The sequence below is a fragment of the Opisthocomus hoazin genome, chromosome 12, assembly GCF_030867145.1.
Source record: "Opisthocomus hoazin isolate bOpiHoa1 chromosome 12, bOpiHoa1.hap1, whole genome shotgun sequence".
Taxonomy (NCBI): Eukaryota; Metazoa; Chordata; class Aves; order Opisthocomiformes; family Opisthocomidae; genus Opisthocomus; species Opisthocomus hoazin.
Window position 1 is genome coordinate 22,692,656 of NC_134425.1, and position 18,783 is coordinate 22,711,438.

The following is an 18,783-nucleotide window of genomic DNA, read 5'->3' on the forward strand; positions in this document are numbered from 1 at the left end:
GGTGATGCTGCCTTACTCCTCAGGGATCTTGACCGCTGTCCTGCCGTGTCTCTCCTACGATGATCGCAAGAAGAGTATCCTTCTAACTCCGAGCTGCTCCCATTCCTGCTCCAGCAACAAGCAGGGAAGCGCCTGTCTCCTGGTCCCGGGGCGCAGGGCCGGCTGCGCGGCTGGGGAGGGCCAGGAGAAGTCCTCCCACCAAGCGCTAGAACCCGCACCGGCCCTTTGGACACGAGGGGGGTTGCAGTAGCTGGGCTGGGGCAGCCCTGCTGGGGCCGCGGCGGTGGCTTCTCCGTGGCTGGCCAGATGTGGCAGTCAGCCGCGTGTGGGACTGCGTGTTCCTTACACTGCCTCCACTCAGACATCAAGGAGGTGGCGAACGTGTGCAACCAGAGCCTGATGAAGCTGGTCATCCCAGAGGACGATGAAATGGATGAGGCCAAGCAGTGGATGACCCTACCGGCAGAGCCCACCTCGGAGGAGGCCCTCTCCAAGCCGGAGGCAGCGTCCAGCGGTGAGTCCCTCTTGGTCTGAGTGTTGGAGGTGTAGGGAAGGCCCTCAAGAGGAGTTCTTGAGCTGGTTTGGTGTCATGGGGCAGCCTGGGGCACACAGGACCTCTGTGCTTTGTTTGAGCCGTGTAGTCCTGTTTCACAGATGATCCATCCTCTGCTGAGACGGACGTGTTTGGTGCTGTCTGCGTCGCAGGGTCACTGCTCTGGCCTGGAGCCCAAGCAGTGCTGCGGTGCTGCATTCCCTGGTGAGTGTCTCCTCACCATCCTTCACTTCAATGTAGTCATTCAGCTGACCCGAAAAAGATCATTTCTAGTTCAACATTTAGCGTCTGCTGCATAACGCAGGAGAACAGCCCACCTGTCCTGCAGTGGCTGGTTTGGGAGGAGCTGCCATCACCCAGAGGAGAGCTCAGAGAGCAGTGTTTTTCCTGGAGAGCATCAGCATGTGCATGGAGGATGTCTGTGTTGGGCAAGGGTAGAGAACAGAAAGGAGAAGAGTTTTGGGTCCTTTCCAAATTGACAGTGCTCTCGAGAGGGTCGTGCGGGTGTTATCCCAGTCCTAAAATTTCCAGAACAGAAAAGGCAACAGGCTGCAAGCATGGTGGGAGGCCTTGGAAGAGTGTTCAAGTGAGAAGAAACTAAATGGAGAGGGTCCCGGTGGATGGATGCCCGAAAACAGCAGTGGCTTTAGCCTTCGGGCATCCCTTGGGTGCTGTTGCCCTGGGATGACTGGGTGCTGCTTCTGGCACGTCTTTGTTGTCCAGGCGTGTGAAATAGGTGTGAAAAATGCCACAGATGGCCTAGCTTGAAGTGGCTGCAAAGCGAAGTCGCCCTCACTGTCCTTTCCTTGCGTATGAAATCTGGAGGTTGTTTTCTGAGAAGCGATTCCTGTGGACGTCTAGGGAAAATGGAAAGGCTGGACTGCCGCAGGAGGGTGCAGATGGCTCGTAACGCGCTGTCCAGCCTTGGCCCTTGACTGAGGGATGGGAAGTAGCTCGATGAAGCCCAAGCCTGCTCCGTAAGGCCTCAGGGTCACAGCCAGTGCTGCAGGATTACAGGGGTAATCCAGTAAATGAGGAATATTTACTACTCTGGGAGGCGGTAGTGTGTGGATGGTTGGGTGCGAGGCTGGAGCCAGCCCAGGTGAGGTGGAGGGGTGGTGGGATTCCTGCCGCTGCGTTGGGTTGGTTCTCTGTCTGCAGTTTGGCATCTTGGAATTCGATTAATGCTTACGTCCTTCCAGAGGTTGAAACTCCTTCGTGAGAACTGGGCATGAGCACGCGTAAGTGTTTCACTGAGAAGGCCTGGAGATGAAACGGGCTTGTCTTGGATCGGGGTTCGTAGGAGCATTTCCGACTCCTGGGTTGGTGCCCGAGCTCTCGGGGTCCTGGCTGGTGACAGCAGCCAGTCGGGCTGTGAATGTCGCACAGCCGGTGCTCCACGCCGCGAGCCGATGCTGCAGAAGCCTGGGATGGCTCAGAAAGGGAGAGAGGGTGTTTTTCAGGGACGCTGGCAGGGCCCCTTGGTCCAGCTTGGGTGTGCGGTTAAACAGGAGATGAACAAATCGCTACGCGTCAGCAGAGCAGAGGTTCACGTGCTTTGAGCCCCTGGGGAGCACAGAACTGTTCATTCTGTCTTACCCTGGCCTGCAAAGGAAAGCGAAGTGGCACGTCCAAGCATTTGCTGCAGAGTAAGATACCGTGTGTGGAAACAATCCGATATCCGCAGGAGTCGTGCTGTGATTCCCATGGCCTTGGGGTGAGGTCTTGCCATAGCTCCTGAAGAGTGGTGCTGCTTGGCTGACCTGCTCCTCTGGACTCACCATGGCAGCGTCAGCTCCGACCCCGCCCGTGGCCGCTTGCTCCTGGCCTGGGGATCCGCGCGTCGTCCTTTGCCTGCTGCTTTTCCACGGAGCTGCAGGGAGGCTCTGATGCGTTGTGGTCCAGATGCCAGGAAAAGAGTGAATAGGGAGCTGCAAAGTTAGGATAGCAGAGATCAGGTGCTGGGAGAGGCAGCTGGGAAAGGGAGAATAGTACTGCAAATACCTAAGGCAGGAGCCACGGTTGTGAATTACAGCGTGCGGAGCTGGGGAATCTGCAGCAGACCCTTGGAAGGGAGCTTGGTCCGTCTTGCTGCCAGCTGAAGCTTATTAAAAGAAAGAACAGGAAGGTGTAACACTAGGCTCCTGTGAATTATCTCAGCTATGGTAGAGCTTTTGTCATAAATGGCAGGATGACAGTAGCAAAGTGATAAAATACAGAGGGACTGGAATCTGAAGGTGACGGGTGAGGCTGCCTGGGTAGCAGGGCTTGATTTAGAAAGCACTCGGCCGCTTAGCAGTGGGCTGGAGGGGCGAGAGCTTAGTCCTGGAAATTCGGCTTCTCCTTTCCTGGCTTCCTTGAGATGCTGTTGATGTGGTAATTATAACTAAGCAGGTGATTTCTAGGCAAGAAATGTGATCTTGGTACTTAAGCCTGAACAGGGCAAGATGATTTATCTGGAAAAAATGGTTCAATAGCATCCTGATTCTCACTTAACAGATGTCCTGTCGTCACTCTTCCAGCAAAGTGTACTTCGCATGAAACTTTTTTTTTTCATCACGTGCATTAAGAAATGTGCTGTTTATTCTCAATTTCCTGTCCCTTTCAGCACAGTGTCATCAGGGAGCTGTTCAGTTTTATTTTACAGAGGGAAGCTGTTGGACATATGCACAAAGGGATTTGGGTGCTTTAGGGCCGTATCAAAGTGCTCACATCAACTTTCTCCTCAGCGCGGGTTTTGCCAGGCTCGCGGGCACCGAAGGGCCCCTCTGTGCCTGATTCTGTGCTGTCAGCCTGCGGGATTTTCCAGGGCCTGGCATGAGTGAGCTCGCATGGAGCCCTGCCTCGTGCCTACAGATACTTTGGCCGTATGACCCTAGCCCCTATCCTGAGCCAGGTAGCGTTCAGAGGTGAATATTGCTGCCCTAAAGAGGTGAAGGTGCTTCTCTTCACTGCCAATGCAGCTCATGGCCAAAAGCACTCACGGGGGAGCAGGGCGATCCTGTGCATACCCTGCTTTTCTGCCGAGCCTGAAGCAAAGAGTCTGTAGTAGCTGTGAGCCCACACGGTGAAACAAATCTTCTTCCTTCACTTTGAAGATGCTCCTGGTCTCTGTTTCTTCCTCCAGAGGCTGCTTATGTGTTGCATGTTAAATAGTCATTAGCTAAAAGGCTTTGTAATGCAGGGAGCAGAGCTCCCCAGCCAAGGCTTTTCTTCCACTCTCAAGCATCTTAGCTGCAGCCTGCACATCAGGCTTTTCTTCACTTGATTTCTCCATGCAGCTCTGTGAGGAGATGTGGCAGTGAGCTTGTCTGGGCTGGCGAGCAGGGCTAAGGAACGGCTTTGGCCCCCTCCGTCCCCCTGGGAGGATGGGAAGGCTTGGGCTGGAAGAAGAGCTGGCGAGCTCCACAGCAGGAACGGAGCTGGGCGTGGGAGCAGGGGTGTTGAGGTTGAGAGCAGGTCGAGGTGCCGGCATCAGGTTTGGCATTGGGGTGTGGAGGTGCTTTCAAGCCACGTTCTGGGCTCCCCAGTTCAAGAAAGATGAGGAGCTACTGGAGAGAGTCCAGCGCAGGGCTACGAGGATGGTGAGGGGCCTGGAGCATCTCTCCTACAAGGGAAGGCTGAGGGAGCTGGGCTTGTTCAGCCTGGAGAAGAGAAGGCTGCGAGGGGACCTTAGAAATGCCTCCAAATATCTGCAGGGTGGGTGTCAGGAGGACGGGGCCAGACTCTTTTCAGTGGTGCCCAGCGACAGGACAAGGCGCAACGGGCACAAACTGAAGCAGAGGAAGCTCCAGCTGAACACGAGGAAGAACTTCTTCCCTCTGAGGGTGACGGAGCCCTGGCCCAGGCTGCCCAGGGAGGTTGTGGAGTCTCCTTCTCTGGGGATATTCCAGACCCGCCTGGACGCGGTGCTGTGCAGCCTGCTGTGGGTGACCCTGCTTCGGCAGGGGGGTTGGGCTGGGTGACACACAGAGAGCCCTGCCAACCCCGAACATTCCGTCATTCTGTGATTGTGACAGTTACTGCTGCTCCCTGGCCGGCTCCTGTCCCTCCAGGCATTCCACAGCCACCAGGTAGCCCGTGGTGGTTCAGGAGGCAAGACCGGGCACTACAAAAAGGGAATCTTCCCAGAGAAGTGGGAGTTACCTGTCCTCAGGTAGTGCCTGGCCAGCTGGCGGGGTGGAGGCCGTTTTGTTGGCCAGAGGGCCAGCGGCAGGGATGCAGCAGCTGTGTGATACCCTGCAGCTCCTTTCCCCCTCGGCGGGAGGTGGATGCCTGCGAGCTGGGGGGCTGGAGGGTGGGGGAGCTGTGAGGCTGGGATGGGGGGTGTCGAGGTGGGAAGCTCTCTGAAAACAGGCATTGCGGGCATGATGAACAGGGTTAATTTCAAGTGAAGTGAAATTACAGTTAGAAAATTGGAACGAATAGTCCAGGTATTCTCCAGACCCACTAATAAAACGCTGAAATCCAGATTAATGTTCTATCATCCCCATCAGATTTCTCTCTTGAAAAATAGTCATTTCCAGTGTTAAATCCTAGCTGTTGCTGCAGCCTGTCCGTTGGACAGTGCTGTGCTCCCGTGTTTCTGGCAAGAGCAAAGGGGAAATGGCAGCCTTGTCGTTTCCGAGCACTGCAAAGGGCCCAGCACAACAAACCCGCCCAATGCTGTCGCTGTTTGGGGAGTAAAGGAGTGGTGTTATCGCCTGGAAGTGACTGGGTAAAGCTGGAGGGGAAGGGCATGGTCATCTTTGTGTAGATGATGCCTTGCTGTATGCAAGGAGTCTGCATAAAAATGGTGAAGTGGAACAGAAGGAAGCAGGAGGGAACAGGATCTGTGATTTTGCTTCATGTCGGGACGTAAAAAGGCTGAGGGCAGAGCTTGGTTCAAGAGCACTGGTCTGTCAGGTCCCGGAAAACAAGCTGTTCCCTGGTCCACTTAGCCAGAAGGGGAGGGGAGAGTTATTTCTAGTCCAAAGTAGTCCTTAGCGGTGCGTGTTTACCTTGGGTTTTTGTCGGTGGCCGAGACCCGCTCTGTGGAGTTGTCTTCTCTCCTTGCCCTCACTCGCACACCCGCTTTGTGCAGTGCAGATGGAGGGGTGGTCAGCGGGCTGGGGGCTGGAAGAAGAACAGCCCAGAGACCCGTTAACCTGTGCTGCCTGCGGGATAAGGATGTGGGAAAAGAACTGTCGTTAGGATAAAGTCTTCAGTTGCCCTGCTTTCACATCTATTGCCTTTATATTTGAGCTAATTGCTCATGTTCCTTTAATGGTTTCATGCCATTATTTCTGCGGTTACAGCCTCTGCCTGTAGGGAGCCTGGAGTTTGGGTGTTAACAAGTAAAAATTAGGGTCCTCGTTCTCCGTGGAGGAACGCTCTTGGGCGCTGTGGTAATTTCATGCCTGGAAGGAGTCATATTTGCTGGATGTTTTTTTGTAACTTACACCAACCAAATTAGCCTTGAGAAGCTATAGTTCTTAATCCAGGTATTGAACTCTGTGCTCCATTAGTTAGAAACCTCAGCAGGCTCCTGGCGCCCAGGGTGGACGTTTGGTTTGCAGAGGAGGACAGCGGTCTGGCTTTGTCACTGCTCGGGGCAGCAGCGATCCCTGGGTTTCAGGCTGTTCCTAACCCTCCGAGCGCTTCGTGGGGTCGGGCGCACCATCGTGTCAGCTCAGCTGCTCTTGCCAAATGAAGCGGCTGAGTGATGTTTGGCTTCCTTCTGTTCGCACCAAAAGAGTGCTAGAGAGTAATAAAGGACAGTTTGGGTATTAATAGAGATTTGTTTAATAATTCCAGTAAATGGGGTTCCAAAAGTGCTGGAAGGGGGCAAGGTGAGAAATGCCAGCAGGCCCCCGGTGTGTGTCTGTGGCTTGTGGGACTGCACCCCCAGCAAAACGCTGTTTTGGCTCAGGGATTGTTTGTTCTGGGGTCTGACTTCTATGAATCTCCACTCTGCCACTGAAATATGGTCTTCATCATGGAACGGGGTGGGGAGGCCTCATGTTCTCCACTTCTGAAGGATGCCAGAGCCTGGAGACACAGCTGTGTCCTTGGAGACTGCCGTGAATGGGATTCTAGAATGTCAGAGTCACAGAGTCACAGAATGTTCAGGGTTGGAAGGGACCTCTGTGGGTCATCCAGTCCAACCCTCCAGTGCCATTGTCGCTTCTTCTAGGTGAGCTGAGGCATGGCCGCTGGCAAGCTCCGTCGCCCCAAAATGTCCAATGGATTGCAGAGCAACGTGGTAGCACCTCGTAATGCAAAGCTAGCGAGAGAGGCAGAGGAGCCTGTAACTGTAAGTACCTGCTGTGGCCAGGTAGGAGCTGTGGTAAGGCTGGAAACTGCCCCCGTGTCCCTGCTGTGCCCGTCCCTCCGGTTGTCTAGCAGCATGGTGAAGCTGGGCACCACCTCCCCATCTCTTCAGTGCCATGCTGCTGTTGGAGGTGGCCATCATGCTGCGGTGGGGGATTGACTGCGTGCTGCTTCGGGGAAAGTCCAGAGTCTCCCCTGGATGGGCCAGTGGAGCCGAGTGAAATGAATGTAGTGGGCATTGCTGTGGAATAGATGGAGCATGAGCATGTGCTGCTTTCCATCCTTGTTGCTGTGTGGGCAGTAACATCTTCTGTAATGTAGGCCTCGTTGCCAGTGCTGCTCCGACCATGCCTCTGGGCAGCTGGGCATGTGGTGGGTTGCTCAAAGTCTGCTTGAAGACTGGAGAGATGTGGCTTGTCCCACATAGCCTAGGTTCCAAGCAGCTCTTTTACTGTGTCTCGTATCGTGCGTGGAGAGCAGATCAAGCCCCGCAAACAGCTATGGAGTCAGGGCAATTCCTCCTTCCCATCCACACACATCCCCTTTGCTGGCCGGAGGTGACCCAGCGCTGAGGCTGTGTCAAGGAAATATCTCTGTGTACTTGTGTGGAGGGGTCTGTGAGGCCAGAAGAGAGAGAAAACAAGTGCTAGTTAAAAAGAGAGAACTCCAACTTGGACGCATTCCTCTCCACCTCGGTCTGGGCACAAGGCTGCTTTTCTGCTTCGCTTCGACTCAGCCAGCAGTGACGTCTCCACGTGCGTGTTGGCTGTGAGCATCGTGCAAGGGTGGAGCTGGGGGAGTTCTGGTAACTCCTCCCCGCTCCCTGCAAAGGTCACTGGCTCAATCCAGCAAAACCAAAGAGAGAACAAATTTGCCCGAAGAGCAGAAATCCCCAAATGTGTCACATCAGATCGTGCAGGAGAAGCTAATGGGACAGAGCCACTTGGTTAGAGCATGTGTATTCTGCTCTGCATTATTAAGTTACTGGTGTTAAATATTTCAGCAGGTAGCTGACGGGACTTCCAGGACTATCCTAGTTGGGGAGATCACAAATTGTTCATCAGTGGCACTGGAACAAGGAAAGCCTTTCTGAGCACAGGCAGTTCTGTAGCTCTTGCTGGTGTTTTGTGTTTCAGCTGACTCCCTCCGCCTTCCTGAAGGAGAGGTCTCTGACCACCAAGCAGAGGCTGGCCAGCACTCGGGAGATGAGGCGGCCCCAGATTATCCAGCCTCTAGACATGAGTGAAGCCTCCCATCAAAAGGTAGCCTTTCCCTGCCCTTGTCCTTGCTGTTTGTGACGTTTGGAGAGAGTGCGTGCTTGTGGCAGGCTTGCGTCCAGCGTGTCGCAATACCTCGCTGACGGGGTCCTGTTGTCCTTGCAAACTGCTGCTGGTGGCAGAGTTCCTTCTGCTGGGGGAAAAGCGATGCTGGAGGCCTGATGTGTGCTAAGCCAAGAGAAATAACCTCTGCTGAAGTTGGTGGGCTTTGCTGGAGCTGAGCTGCCGTCTCTAAAGCACAGTGCTGGGGGCAGGCTGTGGTAGGACACAAGGGCATGAGCTTGCTGTTTTCCGCCCTCCTGCTGGCAATAGCCACTGCTTTGGCGCTGTCGTGTGCTTGGGGTCGTAGGACTCCCTCCGTGGCAGCAGCACTGGGCTTTGCAGGCTGGGGGCCTGTGCTAATGACTCAGGATTTCACAAAACCAGCTGCATTAACGCTGTTGAGTGGAACAAGATGTGGGACCCTCACAGGGTGTGAGGTTTGGAGGCTGCAGGATCCTGCCAGACAGGCAGGGGACTCGCCCTGTGCAGTGCAGTGGGTGTGCTTTATCTGGATCAGTGTGTACTGAAATGTGTGGTTAAAGCTGCTTTTCGTACAGAACTGCTCCGTGTAACACACAGCCCAAGCGGGCAGAGTACTGACTTAGGCTGTTGAGTGGAAAATTTCCGGGAAAAGACTTGTAACAGGTTGGTTAAGGGTTGGCCCAGACAGCACGGGAGGTTGGGAACGCAGCAGAGGAGCGCACAAATCTCTGGCCGTGCGCTGCGGCTGCTGGCTTCGGCGTGGACGGGAGCTCTGTGGAGGAGCAGGAGACCTGCCGGAGACGGGAGGCAGAGCGGGGAGGAGTTTTCCCAAGTAATGCCTCCGTAAATACTTGCAGTTTGTATACCTTTTCAGATGTGCTTCTGCAGTAGCATTAAATAAAACAGCAATGACAGAATAGGGTAAAGCATCTACTTAAAGCTGATGGAAGAAGGAGACGCCAAGTCCAGTCTTACCCAAGTGGCCCAGTAATGCTGAGAAAAGCGCTGAACCTTACCACCATCCAGCGTTTACCTCATTTGTCTTTTTCTTAACTTCTCTGTTGCTTTCTTTTTGGCCTTACCTCCTCTGGCACCATTCTCTTCTTACTGGTTTCTAGGCTCTATATCAAAAAAAGATATTTGGGGCTGTGTGGGACTTGGTCTCTCTGTCTCAGAGTAAAGATCATCCCAAAATTGTCTCTCGTGGAGTCTCATGTAAACACTTGGGTTGTTCTTGCTCCATGAGTGCTCGTGGCTGTCTCGGTGAGTGCTCTGGAGCTGTGTGAGCACGCTAGCACGGGGCTCTGCTGGAGGTAAGTGCTGCCTTGCGTTTCGGAGAAGGAAATCTGGAGAAACACCTACCAGAAGAGCTGCTTAGCTTGAGCCTGCTTAAGGTGGTCCAGAACCTTCTGACGGGCCCCGAACGTGGGTGAGTGAGCTGCTCTTTCCCTAGAGTGAGCTGGGCAGATGTACTCACCGCGAGACTTTACTTCAGTGGGCATCAGCGTAGGATCCTCATTCAGGAATCTCTCCCCAGCAGCTGAGTTTCTCACTCGTGTCTCTCTTGTATCTCCAGTTCTCAGTGGTTGACCTGGAACAGAGCTCGTTTCAGCCTTTCCCATCAGAGGTGGTGATTCAGAACTACGTCCCCCACGAGGTCTACGAGGTACCACTGATTCTGAGGAACAAGGACAAGGTAAGCGCTGTGAAGCGGAGGTTTACCGCTGTCCTGGAAGAGGAGAACAGCGTAATTCACGTGGTGTACAGCACAGCACGTTACCTGCTGCAGCACAGCGCACCTGGAATAGAATGTCCCATCACCTTTATTTTGCAAGATCATAGAATCATAGAATGATAGAATGGTTTGGGTTAGACGGGACCTTAAAGCTCATCTGGTTCCAACCCCACCTCCTTGAGCAGGGACCCCTTCCACCAGCCCAGGGTGCTCAGAGCTCCATCCAACCTGGCCTTGAACACTGCCAGGGAGGCGGCAGCCACAGCTTCCCTGGGCAGCCTGGGCCAGTGTTTCACCACCCTCATGGTGAAGAATTTCTTCCTAATATCTCATCTAAATCTGCCCTCTTTTAGCTTAGACCCATTCCCCCTTGTCCTATCACTACAGCCCCTTGTGAAAAGCCCCTCTCCATCCTTCCTGATCCTTCCTGTAGACCCCTTCAGGCACTGGCAGCTGCTCTAAGGTCACCCCGGAGCCTTCTCTTCTTCAGGCTGAACAGCCCCAACTCCCTCAGCCTGTCCTCGTAGGAGAGGTGCTCCAGCCCTCTGGTCATCTCCGTGGCCTCCTCTGGCCCCGCTCCAACACATCCATGTCCTGCTTATATTGGGGGCTCCAGAGCTGGACACAGGACTCCAGGGGGGTCTCACGAGAGCGGAGTAAAGGGGCAGAATCCCCTCCCTCGCCCTGCTGGCCACGCTCCTCTTGATGCAGCCCAGGGTACGGTTGGATTTCTGGGCTGCAAGCACACACTGCTGGCTCGTGTTGAGCTTCTCATCCAGCGGTACCCCCAAGTCCTTCTCCTCAGGGCTGCAATGGTGGGGAATCTTCCCATGCTGGGGATTCTCCCCCCAGTTTTGGCCATGCGTTGGCAGTGTCTAACCCAAAGAATCTTTTGCAGTGAGCATCCTTCCCCTTGAAAGCCCTGGATTGATGGGAATGTTGAGGGCTGTGCTGTTAGCTGCTCTCATGCTTCATCTCGAGAGCGTGCAGCCCGTCCCGGTGGCTGCTTGCTGCTGCTTGGTTTCTGGCAGGGCACCTCTGCCTCTCGTCGCCTGCTTTGTTTGCCTGTGTGCAGCTCACGGTCAAAGCACAGGGCTTGGGTCTTCTCCACTTCGTGCTGGAATGAAGTTGTGATTAGCAGTGTAAGCACTCCAGGAAAGGTCTTTTGAAGCAGCAGTGGAAACAGACTGATTTAGCAGAAGCAAAGGGAGGCTTTTAGGTGCCGGTTTAGGCTCAGATGAATTCAGTTCTGCTCAGGTTTCTCTCAAACATGGTGGCTCTCTGCTTTCCCTTTGGAGAGCCCCAGCACATCCAGAGTAACGTGTGCTTGAAGGTCTCCACCTTTACTTCAAAAATGTTGTGATTCTTTTGAGATTTCCCAAGAAAGCTGAGACGGGAAAAGTAGAAAAATGTCATCAATCTTGTTCCACTGTAAGGAGGAAAAGGGATACCTTTTGACTTTCAGCAGGGGAAACATTTGCTCGAATGAGGCGTGTGCCAAGAGCAAGGTGGTGGGAAAAGGTGGGAGGGAGGCAAGGAGCCGGGTTCGGTGTTCTCTCCCAGAGCACTTTCCTGCATGCAGGGGTTTCCCTTGCTGCATAACAGGAAGTGTACTGGACGTAGAGAAAGGTCAGAAAAAGCAAGGTGTAATTAAAGATACTCTTCTGTAATGAAGAGTAAGACATATGCATGAGAGGAGGGCAGGGTGGAAAGGTGGAGGTGTGCAGGAGAGCAGGTGAATTAACCCCCTCCCCATATCTGCCTGTTGGGGGAACAAACAGGTGGGTAAAACAAAAAAGCTCATTGCGGATGGAGGAACAGAAAGAGAAGTCAAAGTATATCCCAAGAGAACAGGTTTTGACAGGGACACGGCTGGAAATGGAAGAACTTTGGTGCAGGCGTGGTCCCTCGGTGACTCCGGGAGGGTACCGCGCCATTCCTGGTCTGGCGTTTGGCTTGGGAATATTGGAAAGATGCTGCGTGGACGCCATGCCATTCGTGTGGTCCACGCTGATTCTGGGCATTCTTTTCTGTAGGTATCCTCTTTCCTGATTAAAACCTGCCTCAGTTTCTCTTCTCCTATGGCTCTTCTGTCACCAGGCACTGGCTGCAGTCACCGGGCAGCAAGAGCCTCCGGAGAGCCGAGCTTGGTTTTTAATAACGAAACCACGCTGTAAGTCAGCACTGGTCATGTATCTCAAAGCAGAAAATGCCTTTGAAGCCCATAATTGATAGGCACAGCCTGGGGGGTCGTCTGGCTTTCCGTTGTTTTGGCAAGTTGACTGCTCGCATCTTCTGCATCAGCCTTTCCTTGTGGGTTGTCGGGCTTCTCACTTGCTTCTTTACAGCCCCCTTTAAATTCTCTTGGCCATCTGCTTGTTTCTGGGGTTGTCTCTTTGTCTTCCTATGTTCTTCCTTTTGCTCTTCAGGTTTGCTTTTATTGCCAGTAAGGCCACAATGTCTGCGGTCTCCTTCTCGTAGTGGGCTGCCCACATGTCTCTGTAGCACCACAGCTTGACTGCCCCACCCCAACCCAGTATGTCAGAAGGGAATTTCTTCCTTGCCCCGGTATAACAAATACCGTTTTGCCTGCAGGCAATAGATCCTTCTCCTAGAGGCACGACTGCCTGGAGGTGTGCAGGCAGGTTCTTTGGGCTTGTGGAATATGGGGATGACTTGATTCAGGTATTGTATCTGCGTCCTGCTGGTGTCTTACATGCTTGGCGATTCCTCCACAGCATGCTTCTTGTCTTGAGCTCTTTTGCCTGGGCAGAAGAGATTCAAGTCTATCCTTGTGTATGACATGCATGTACCTCAAGAGATAGAAGTGCTTTGGAAAGGTGTTTAAGGAAGGATGTGACCAGGGCATGGCCGGGTCTTGTCTTTTCATGTTTCCGTATGACAGGGAAAATCATAGTTTCATGTCTTGCCCGCAGGTTCCTCGGCTGGTGAAAGTCGTCTTGGAGAGCTCACCTTATTTCAAGTTGATCAGCCACAGTGGTGTGTGCCGTAAGGTAGCACCTGGCATGTCTTCAAGTTTCCGCATTCTTTTCACCCCGGAGGAGAACAAGGTGAGACCGGAGGTCCCAACAGGTTGGTGCCTTCAGGGGAAGTTGAACCTGCAGGGCTGGATTCAGAACAAGGCAGCTGGTGTGGGTTGTGCGCAACGGTCCTGGTTTCAGTGAGGTTGCACTGGGTCTAGAACTGGGGGAAACTTTCCCCACAGTCGAGATGATGCTCTCCTAGGCTAGAAGCCATTACATGTTTCAGACTGTTTTTATCCTTCGGTGCAGGAAGGTTTAATGCCTTCAAGGATGACAGTCTACTGTGGGGTGGCCTCCAAAGGGGTTGGTTTCTGGTATCTGTCTGTTGCTGCATAATTATGGGTTTGCTCTGCTAATTATGAACTGAAAGGTCTGTTCACAAGAGCCCTGTTATTTGGAGGACCCGAAGCGAGTCTTATCAGAGTGAGGACCACCACCTTTGAAAGCTGGAGTCACCTTAACGTATATCATGTTGGACGCAGCATTGAGACAGCTGAACATCATGTCTAAAGTCGTCGTTTTTCTTTGCACGCTGGCCCTGCTGTGAGCTCTGTTCCAGGCTGTGGTCAGGCAGCCTGCAGCTGGTCACGCCTTGGCGTTGCGTGGTGCAGCAGGGACTGACGGGCTGTGCTTGCTTTCCCTGAGGAACTTGAGCATTCGAGAGGGAAGATGCGTGTGGAACAGTAGGAAGAAGGCAGGGAGATGTATGAAGAAGTTTAGGCATCTCTCTCCTCAGTGGTGGGGGTTTAATTATCATGGGAAGTAGTAGAGGAATGAGTAGATCCGGAGAGCTTTTCTCTTTCCCATCTGGCAGCCGCTTCCCTGCCTCCCCCTGGCTGGGAGCAAAGATGGTGCTGTCATCCGCTGTGTTTTCAAGCCTTGCAGCTGTGCTGTCCCTGAGGGCGCCTGCCTGCCTGCGATCCAGCTGCGAGCCGCGGGGAGCCAGCCTGGCACAGACGCGCTGAGCTCCCATGTCCTTAGCTCAGCAGGAGGTTGGTGTGCTGCAGGTGACTTTGGGCCACCGGCCTGGAAGAGCATGTGTAGGGTGAAAGGACAGGTAGAGTCTGCAGGCAGGCGCGTTGGCCCGGAGCCTGGGGCTGGTTGGACTGGGGTGGCTGTGTTTTCCTGCGTGTTACTGTGGCTGCTCTGTCAGCCGGCACCTATTCCATGCCGGCCACACGATGCTCTTGATGAGAAGTTTGAACATCAGTGCCGTGGCAAGTCTGATTCTCAGTGGCGTGATCTGGAGGCTTGTCAATGCAGAAGGGTTTGGTAGGTGGCGTGGAAGGGAGGAAGCGTTGCAGGGAAGCAGAGAGAGGCAGGCTGACTGCTTCCATCAGCATCCTGCTGCCTGGTGGCACCGTTCTTGGCATGGCTTTGCTGGAGAGGCAAGGTTCGGGGGTAGCTCTGAGCCAGCTGATGTTTCTGCACCGGGCCGGAGGTGCGAGGTCTCTTTGGGCACAGCTGTTTTCTCGTCTTCCATTTGCTGCGTAGGTTTAGTTGAACACTTTGTGCTATCCTTAAACAGCATGGATATGGAAATCTAAAGACTGCCTGTTGATCACGCGTGTGGCAAAGTCCTTTTGAACATGTCCCTGCGCATCCCCTGCCAAGCTTCCAGGATGTGGCTGCCTTGCTGGGATGGGAGTTAGTCCTGTGCCACAGCTGGGGTCTTAACAGTGCCTTTAGTAGGCATGGAGGTGTTGGGTGGATGGTTGGGCTTGATGATCTTAGAGGGCTTTTCCAACCTATGATTCTGTGATTTAATAGTATGCAGGGGTGATGGAAGCAGATTCTTGTTACTGCTGTAATCGCTTCTGTGAAATTATTCTGTTTTGGTGCCTCAGAATCAAGGTATGGGATAATTTTGCCTGGTTCTGCTGCGAAAAGCAGAGGGATCAATGGGGTTGTTTTTTCTTTGCAAGCTAACAGCCCTGTCCAACTGATGCTACTGGAATGCAAGGTCATTAACATAAAAAGCACTGTTACATTACTGAATGCTTTACTGAATGCTGCTGTCAGTCGGAGAAGAGAGCAGTTTTTCTTCTGCCGTGGGGATGGTGCTAAGCGCACTGTTCTGAGCCTGTTCCTTTCCCTGCAGGATTATTTCCACCAGGTCACCTGCATCACGGAAAGGGAAAAGTTTCTGGTGCCAATCCGAGCTATAGGTGCCCGAGCTATCCTGGACTTCCCCGACCAGCTGAACTTCTCCGTCTGTCCGGTCAGGTACAGCACCCAGAAAACTCTGCTGGTCCGCAACATCGGTAATCGGGAGGCCCGCTTCTGCATCAGCACTCAGAGGTAAAGCAGCCCAACATCTCGCTTGTGCGGAACGCTGCGGTGTGATCATGTGGCTGGTGAACAGCACCAAAACGGAGCCGGAGCATCTGAGCTGCTGTGTTGCCGCCAGAGCTGGAGGCGGGCAGGACATGGGGGATTTGCAGTTGCTTACAGCGTTCTAAGCGTGATGGAACCTTTGATAAAACTCTGCAAGCTGCGGCAGAGCTTTATGCTGCACTGATGCGTCTCCAGCACAGCATCTAGCAAGACTGATTCTGTCAGATTGAAAGCACAAAAATCTCGGAAGGCAACTCGGCTGCCCTTGGGCTGCGTAGGGTACTGCCCGGCGGATGGCAGCTCCAGCAGCTCAGTTCGTGTAAAGCGAATACGGTGTTGGGAAATGGGCAGCTATGACCTGGTGAGAGAGGACGTTTAAGGATTTATCAGTAGCTGTGGCTCTATTACAGCTGCAGTCGGAGATTGTAGATCAAAGCAATTGGTATTGAGGCCCTGACAGTAACGCTGCGTGGTCCAGGAACTTTGTTTTCCAGGAGGCTGGGTCTGGTCCCTAGAACCATTCTTTAGCAGAATGAGCTCTGAAGTGGAGATGAGCAGGCACTGGCTTCAAGGCTGTACTGTGGCCCCAAACCGGAATGCTAGTGAGGGCACGGGCAAAAGGTGCAGCAAATATGTGGTGCGTGGGTCGGGGGCCTTTTTTCTTCTGGAGCTTTATGTCTTCCGAATTTCCTGGAGGGTGCTAGAATGTGTTAGTAGTTAGCTTGCAACCTCCCGATCGTAAGTGCTGTCTGAAACGGTTACGGACCGCTGCCGGCTGAATACCCCCGTTCTCTGGGGGGCCACGAGCGCGTGGGGTTCTGGTGCTCCCCGAAGCAATTGCCTGATGTGGCTTGTGTTGTGGACAGCCTGTGCTGCTCCTTTTGGTCTCAGAAGATGGTCCCTCATTTTCCAGTTTGCTGAACTGGAGAGGGTAACGCCTTGTTGACACCGCATCGGCCAGGAAACCGGTTCAGTTGGCGAGTGGTTGGTTGCGAGCTGCTTGGTCTCAGAGTAGGAGCTGAGGTCAGGAGTGCAGCAGAGACCTGCTGTCCGACTCGGTGCACCTGGGTTGCCTCGATTTCTTCCCCGGGGAAACAGGGCTCAGAAGACGACTTTTTACTTTTCTCCTGTGAAACGTGAGGGTCCAAGAGGAGCTCCCACCAAAGCCTGGCAAGGCTATTTAAGCAGGCTGCTGCTTTTCACGTTGGAAAATATGTAGGCAGGAACTTGTAAATGGCTGCACAGATTTCCTCTGGGATTTCCAGATCTAGCTGTCACCGCTGAAATAGATACCTAGGAAATGCCTAGCGTCTTTTTGCAACACGCTTAGCAGCTACGCTGAATCTCGCTTGATAGAGATCTGAAGTTTCTGAACTTCATCAATCAAATATTTGTCCTGATTTTCAAGAAATAAATAGGAAGCATTACAAAAGCTTTATTTCAAACGACAGGAAAAAAAATTAGAGTTCTGAATAAATGTATTGCATGTGTACGGAGATCAAAAGCTGAGATGATTCCCTTTGTCAGCGGAGGGCATCTGTCATCTCTTCCATTTCATGATGAACTTTTGAAAGCCAGTTTGGAATTTCAAACAGATTATTTAAATCTTTGAATATAAGCAGCATTTTATTCTAATGAAGTCACCCCCGCTTTCATTCAGGTTTCTTTTTCAATAGTCTGAAGCTTCTGTGTTTCTGCTGTCTCTTTTTTGCTTTATGCGTTCAGCGAAATGTCCTAATGAATTCTTCACTGGAAACTTTGCTGAAGGTTGAGTTCCACTAATGCCTGTCTATCTGCCACCTGCCTGTACATCTGTGCAAGGATGTACAGGAACAATGAGAAATGTGGGGAATGTGAAATGGAATTGGGCTGGTCTAGAAGATCAAATCATCTAACAGCTTTGTTCAGAAGGGACTTCGGGAGATCATCTGAGCAAACACCCTGCTCAAAGCAAGACAAGTGTGAAATTTGGTCAGGTTTGCATTTTCTGTCCCTGAACTGCGTGACGTTCACAGCAGCCTGTTTCTCCAGCCTGTGGTGGTCCCTCTGAATAGCAGCCCATCCCTCCAGTGTGTCGACTACTCCTCTCAGATGTATTCTCCACTCAAAATCTGAGTGTTTCCTCCTGGTGACCAGGTGAGGATGACCTTTTGCATCCCAAGACGTGAACAAGCACGTTGTCCCTATACACCAAGGCCCCAGTGTGCTGGGAGGGGTTATTGCAGCCAGGGCTGGGGACCGTACTGTCAGACATGGCATCACTGCACCAACTCTTCCTGCCGAGTGCCTCTGGACCCTCTACCATATCTGGAACCTTCATGTTAACGACCGAGTCTCTTGCTGGCAGCAATCCACGGTTGGTTCCTTGCTGCTTGTGCTGTGAGAAGCTGCTTAGATACCTTCTGCTGAGGTCCTTGGTGAGCTCTGCAGCTCTAGCAAGCCCAGCAGAAAAGAACTGTCCTCCAAGTTGTCTTGAGAATCAGACCAATACACCGCTCCACAGGCTGATAGATCATTAGCTGGCAATTGTCTTGAACAATAATATTTACAGAGGCTTTCACAAGAGAGGCCGTTTTCCTGCTAATGTTAGGGGATCCATTTCCCTGTCGTAAAGGCTGTAACGAAGGCTGCATCGCTATTAACCACAGAGGTAGTGAAGATTTAGTTTAATGTCACTGATTCTTTTGAATGACTTCTGTAATAATTTGATGATTAATTATTATCACAGAACACTTACAAGTGTGCTTTGGAAATGAATGACTTGCGTTCCCTTTTCTGGAGAGCCTAAAATGTAAATCTGAAGTGCGGTAATCGGGAGTGATGGCGTAGGTGCTAGGGGCAAGGAGTGCCAGCCTTGCCGGCTGAAATGCGGGACGGTTTCCGTCTGTTATTTAGCTGAGAATTTAAGCAGCTGAAGTGGAATGTGTTCTCAGCTTTTGCTGGGTGAGGATGCGGTGTTGTGTTGAAGCCAGCCTTGGTATCCCAAAATAGCTTTGTGTGTTACGTACGAGCACACACACACGTGTGAGAGAGGGCAGAGGATTAGTGGAGTAGAAGGGAAGGAGAGATCTGTCTGAGATGATGGACCGATCGGCCCTCCTCTGTGTCCGTTATTCTCTATCTGCACAACTGAAACTCCTCTCTCAGTTGCTGAAGCTTTTTGTTTTCTGGCCTGAGCAAATTCCAGCTGGTGCCCATTCGCAAGGCAGCTGCGGGTGCTGCCATTTCCTAGTCCAGTGTGCTGCTCGTATCGCTTTGCTTTGCCTCCTTGGTCTGGATTCCCTTCTCTGTGGCATCAAGCGTGACCTATCTGCTTCCACCTCCGGTGCGTTCTTCAGCCCATCTCCAGCACTAACCTTTCTTCTCAGGCAGTACAAGAGCTCAGCTCTTACATCTGGTGACTGGGTGGTGACATTCCCTGCCCGCTACTCAGTTATCTGAGGATGTTTTGATGTTTGCTGTTGCACATTTCACTCCAGGGGAGAGCTCGTAAGTAAATCC

General features: G+C 52.7%; 1 protein-coding gene across 5 annotated transcripts in view; it reads left to right on the forward strand.

The window, feature by feature from the left end:
* Positions 1-427: 427 nt before the first annotated feature.
* The window catches only part of LOC104333456 (VAC14 component of PIKFYVE complex), a 156,169-nt gene continuing 137,813 nt past the window's right edge, over positions 428-18,783 (forward strand). For all 5 annotated transcript variants that reach the window (XM_075434120.1, XM_075434122.1, XM_075434121.1 and 2 more), the window contains exons 1-6: positions 428-514; positions 6,729-6,848; positions 8,002-8,127; positions 9,743-9,862; positions 12,838-12,972; positions 15,047-15,246. In XM_075434120.1, the coding sequence (XP_075290235.1) occupies positions 6,741-6,848; positions 8,002-8,127; positions 9,743-9,862; positions 12,838-12,972; positions 15,047-15,246 (689 nt within the window). In that variant the 5' untranslated portion in view covers positions 428-514; positions 6,729-6,740. The remainder of the gene's footprint in view (positions 515-6,728; positions 6,849-8,001; positions 8,128-9,742; positions 9,863-12,837; positions 12,973-15,046; positions 15,247-18,783) is intronic.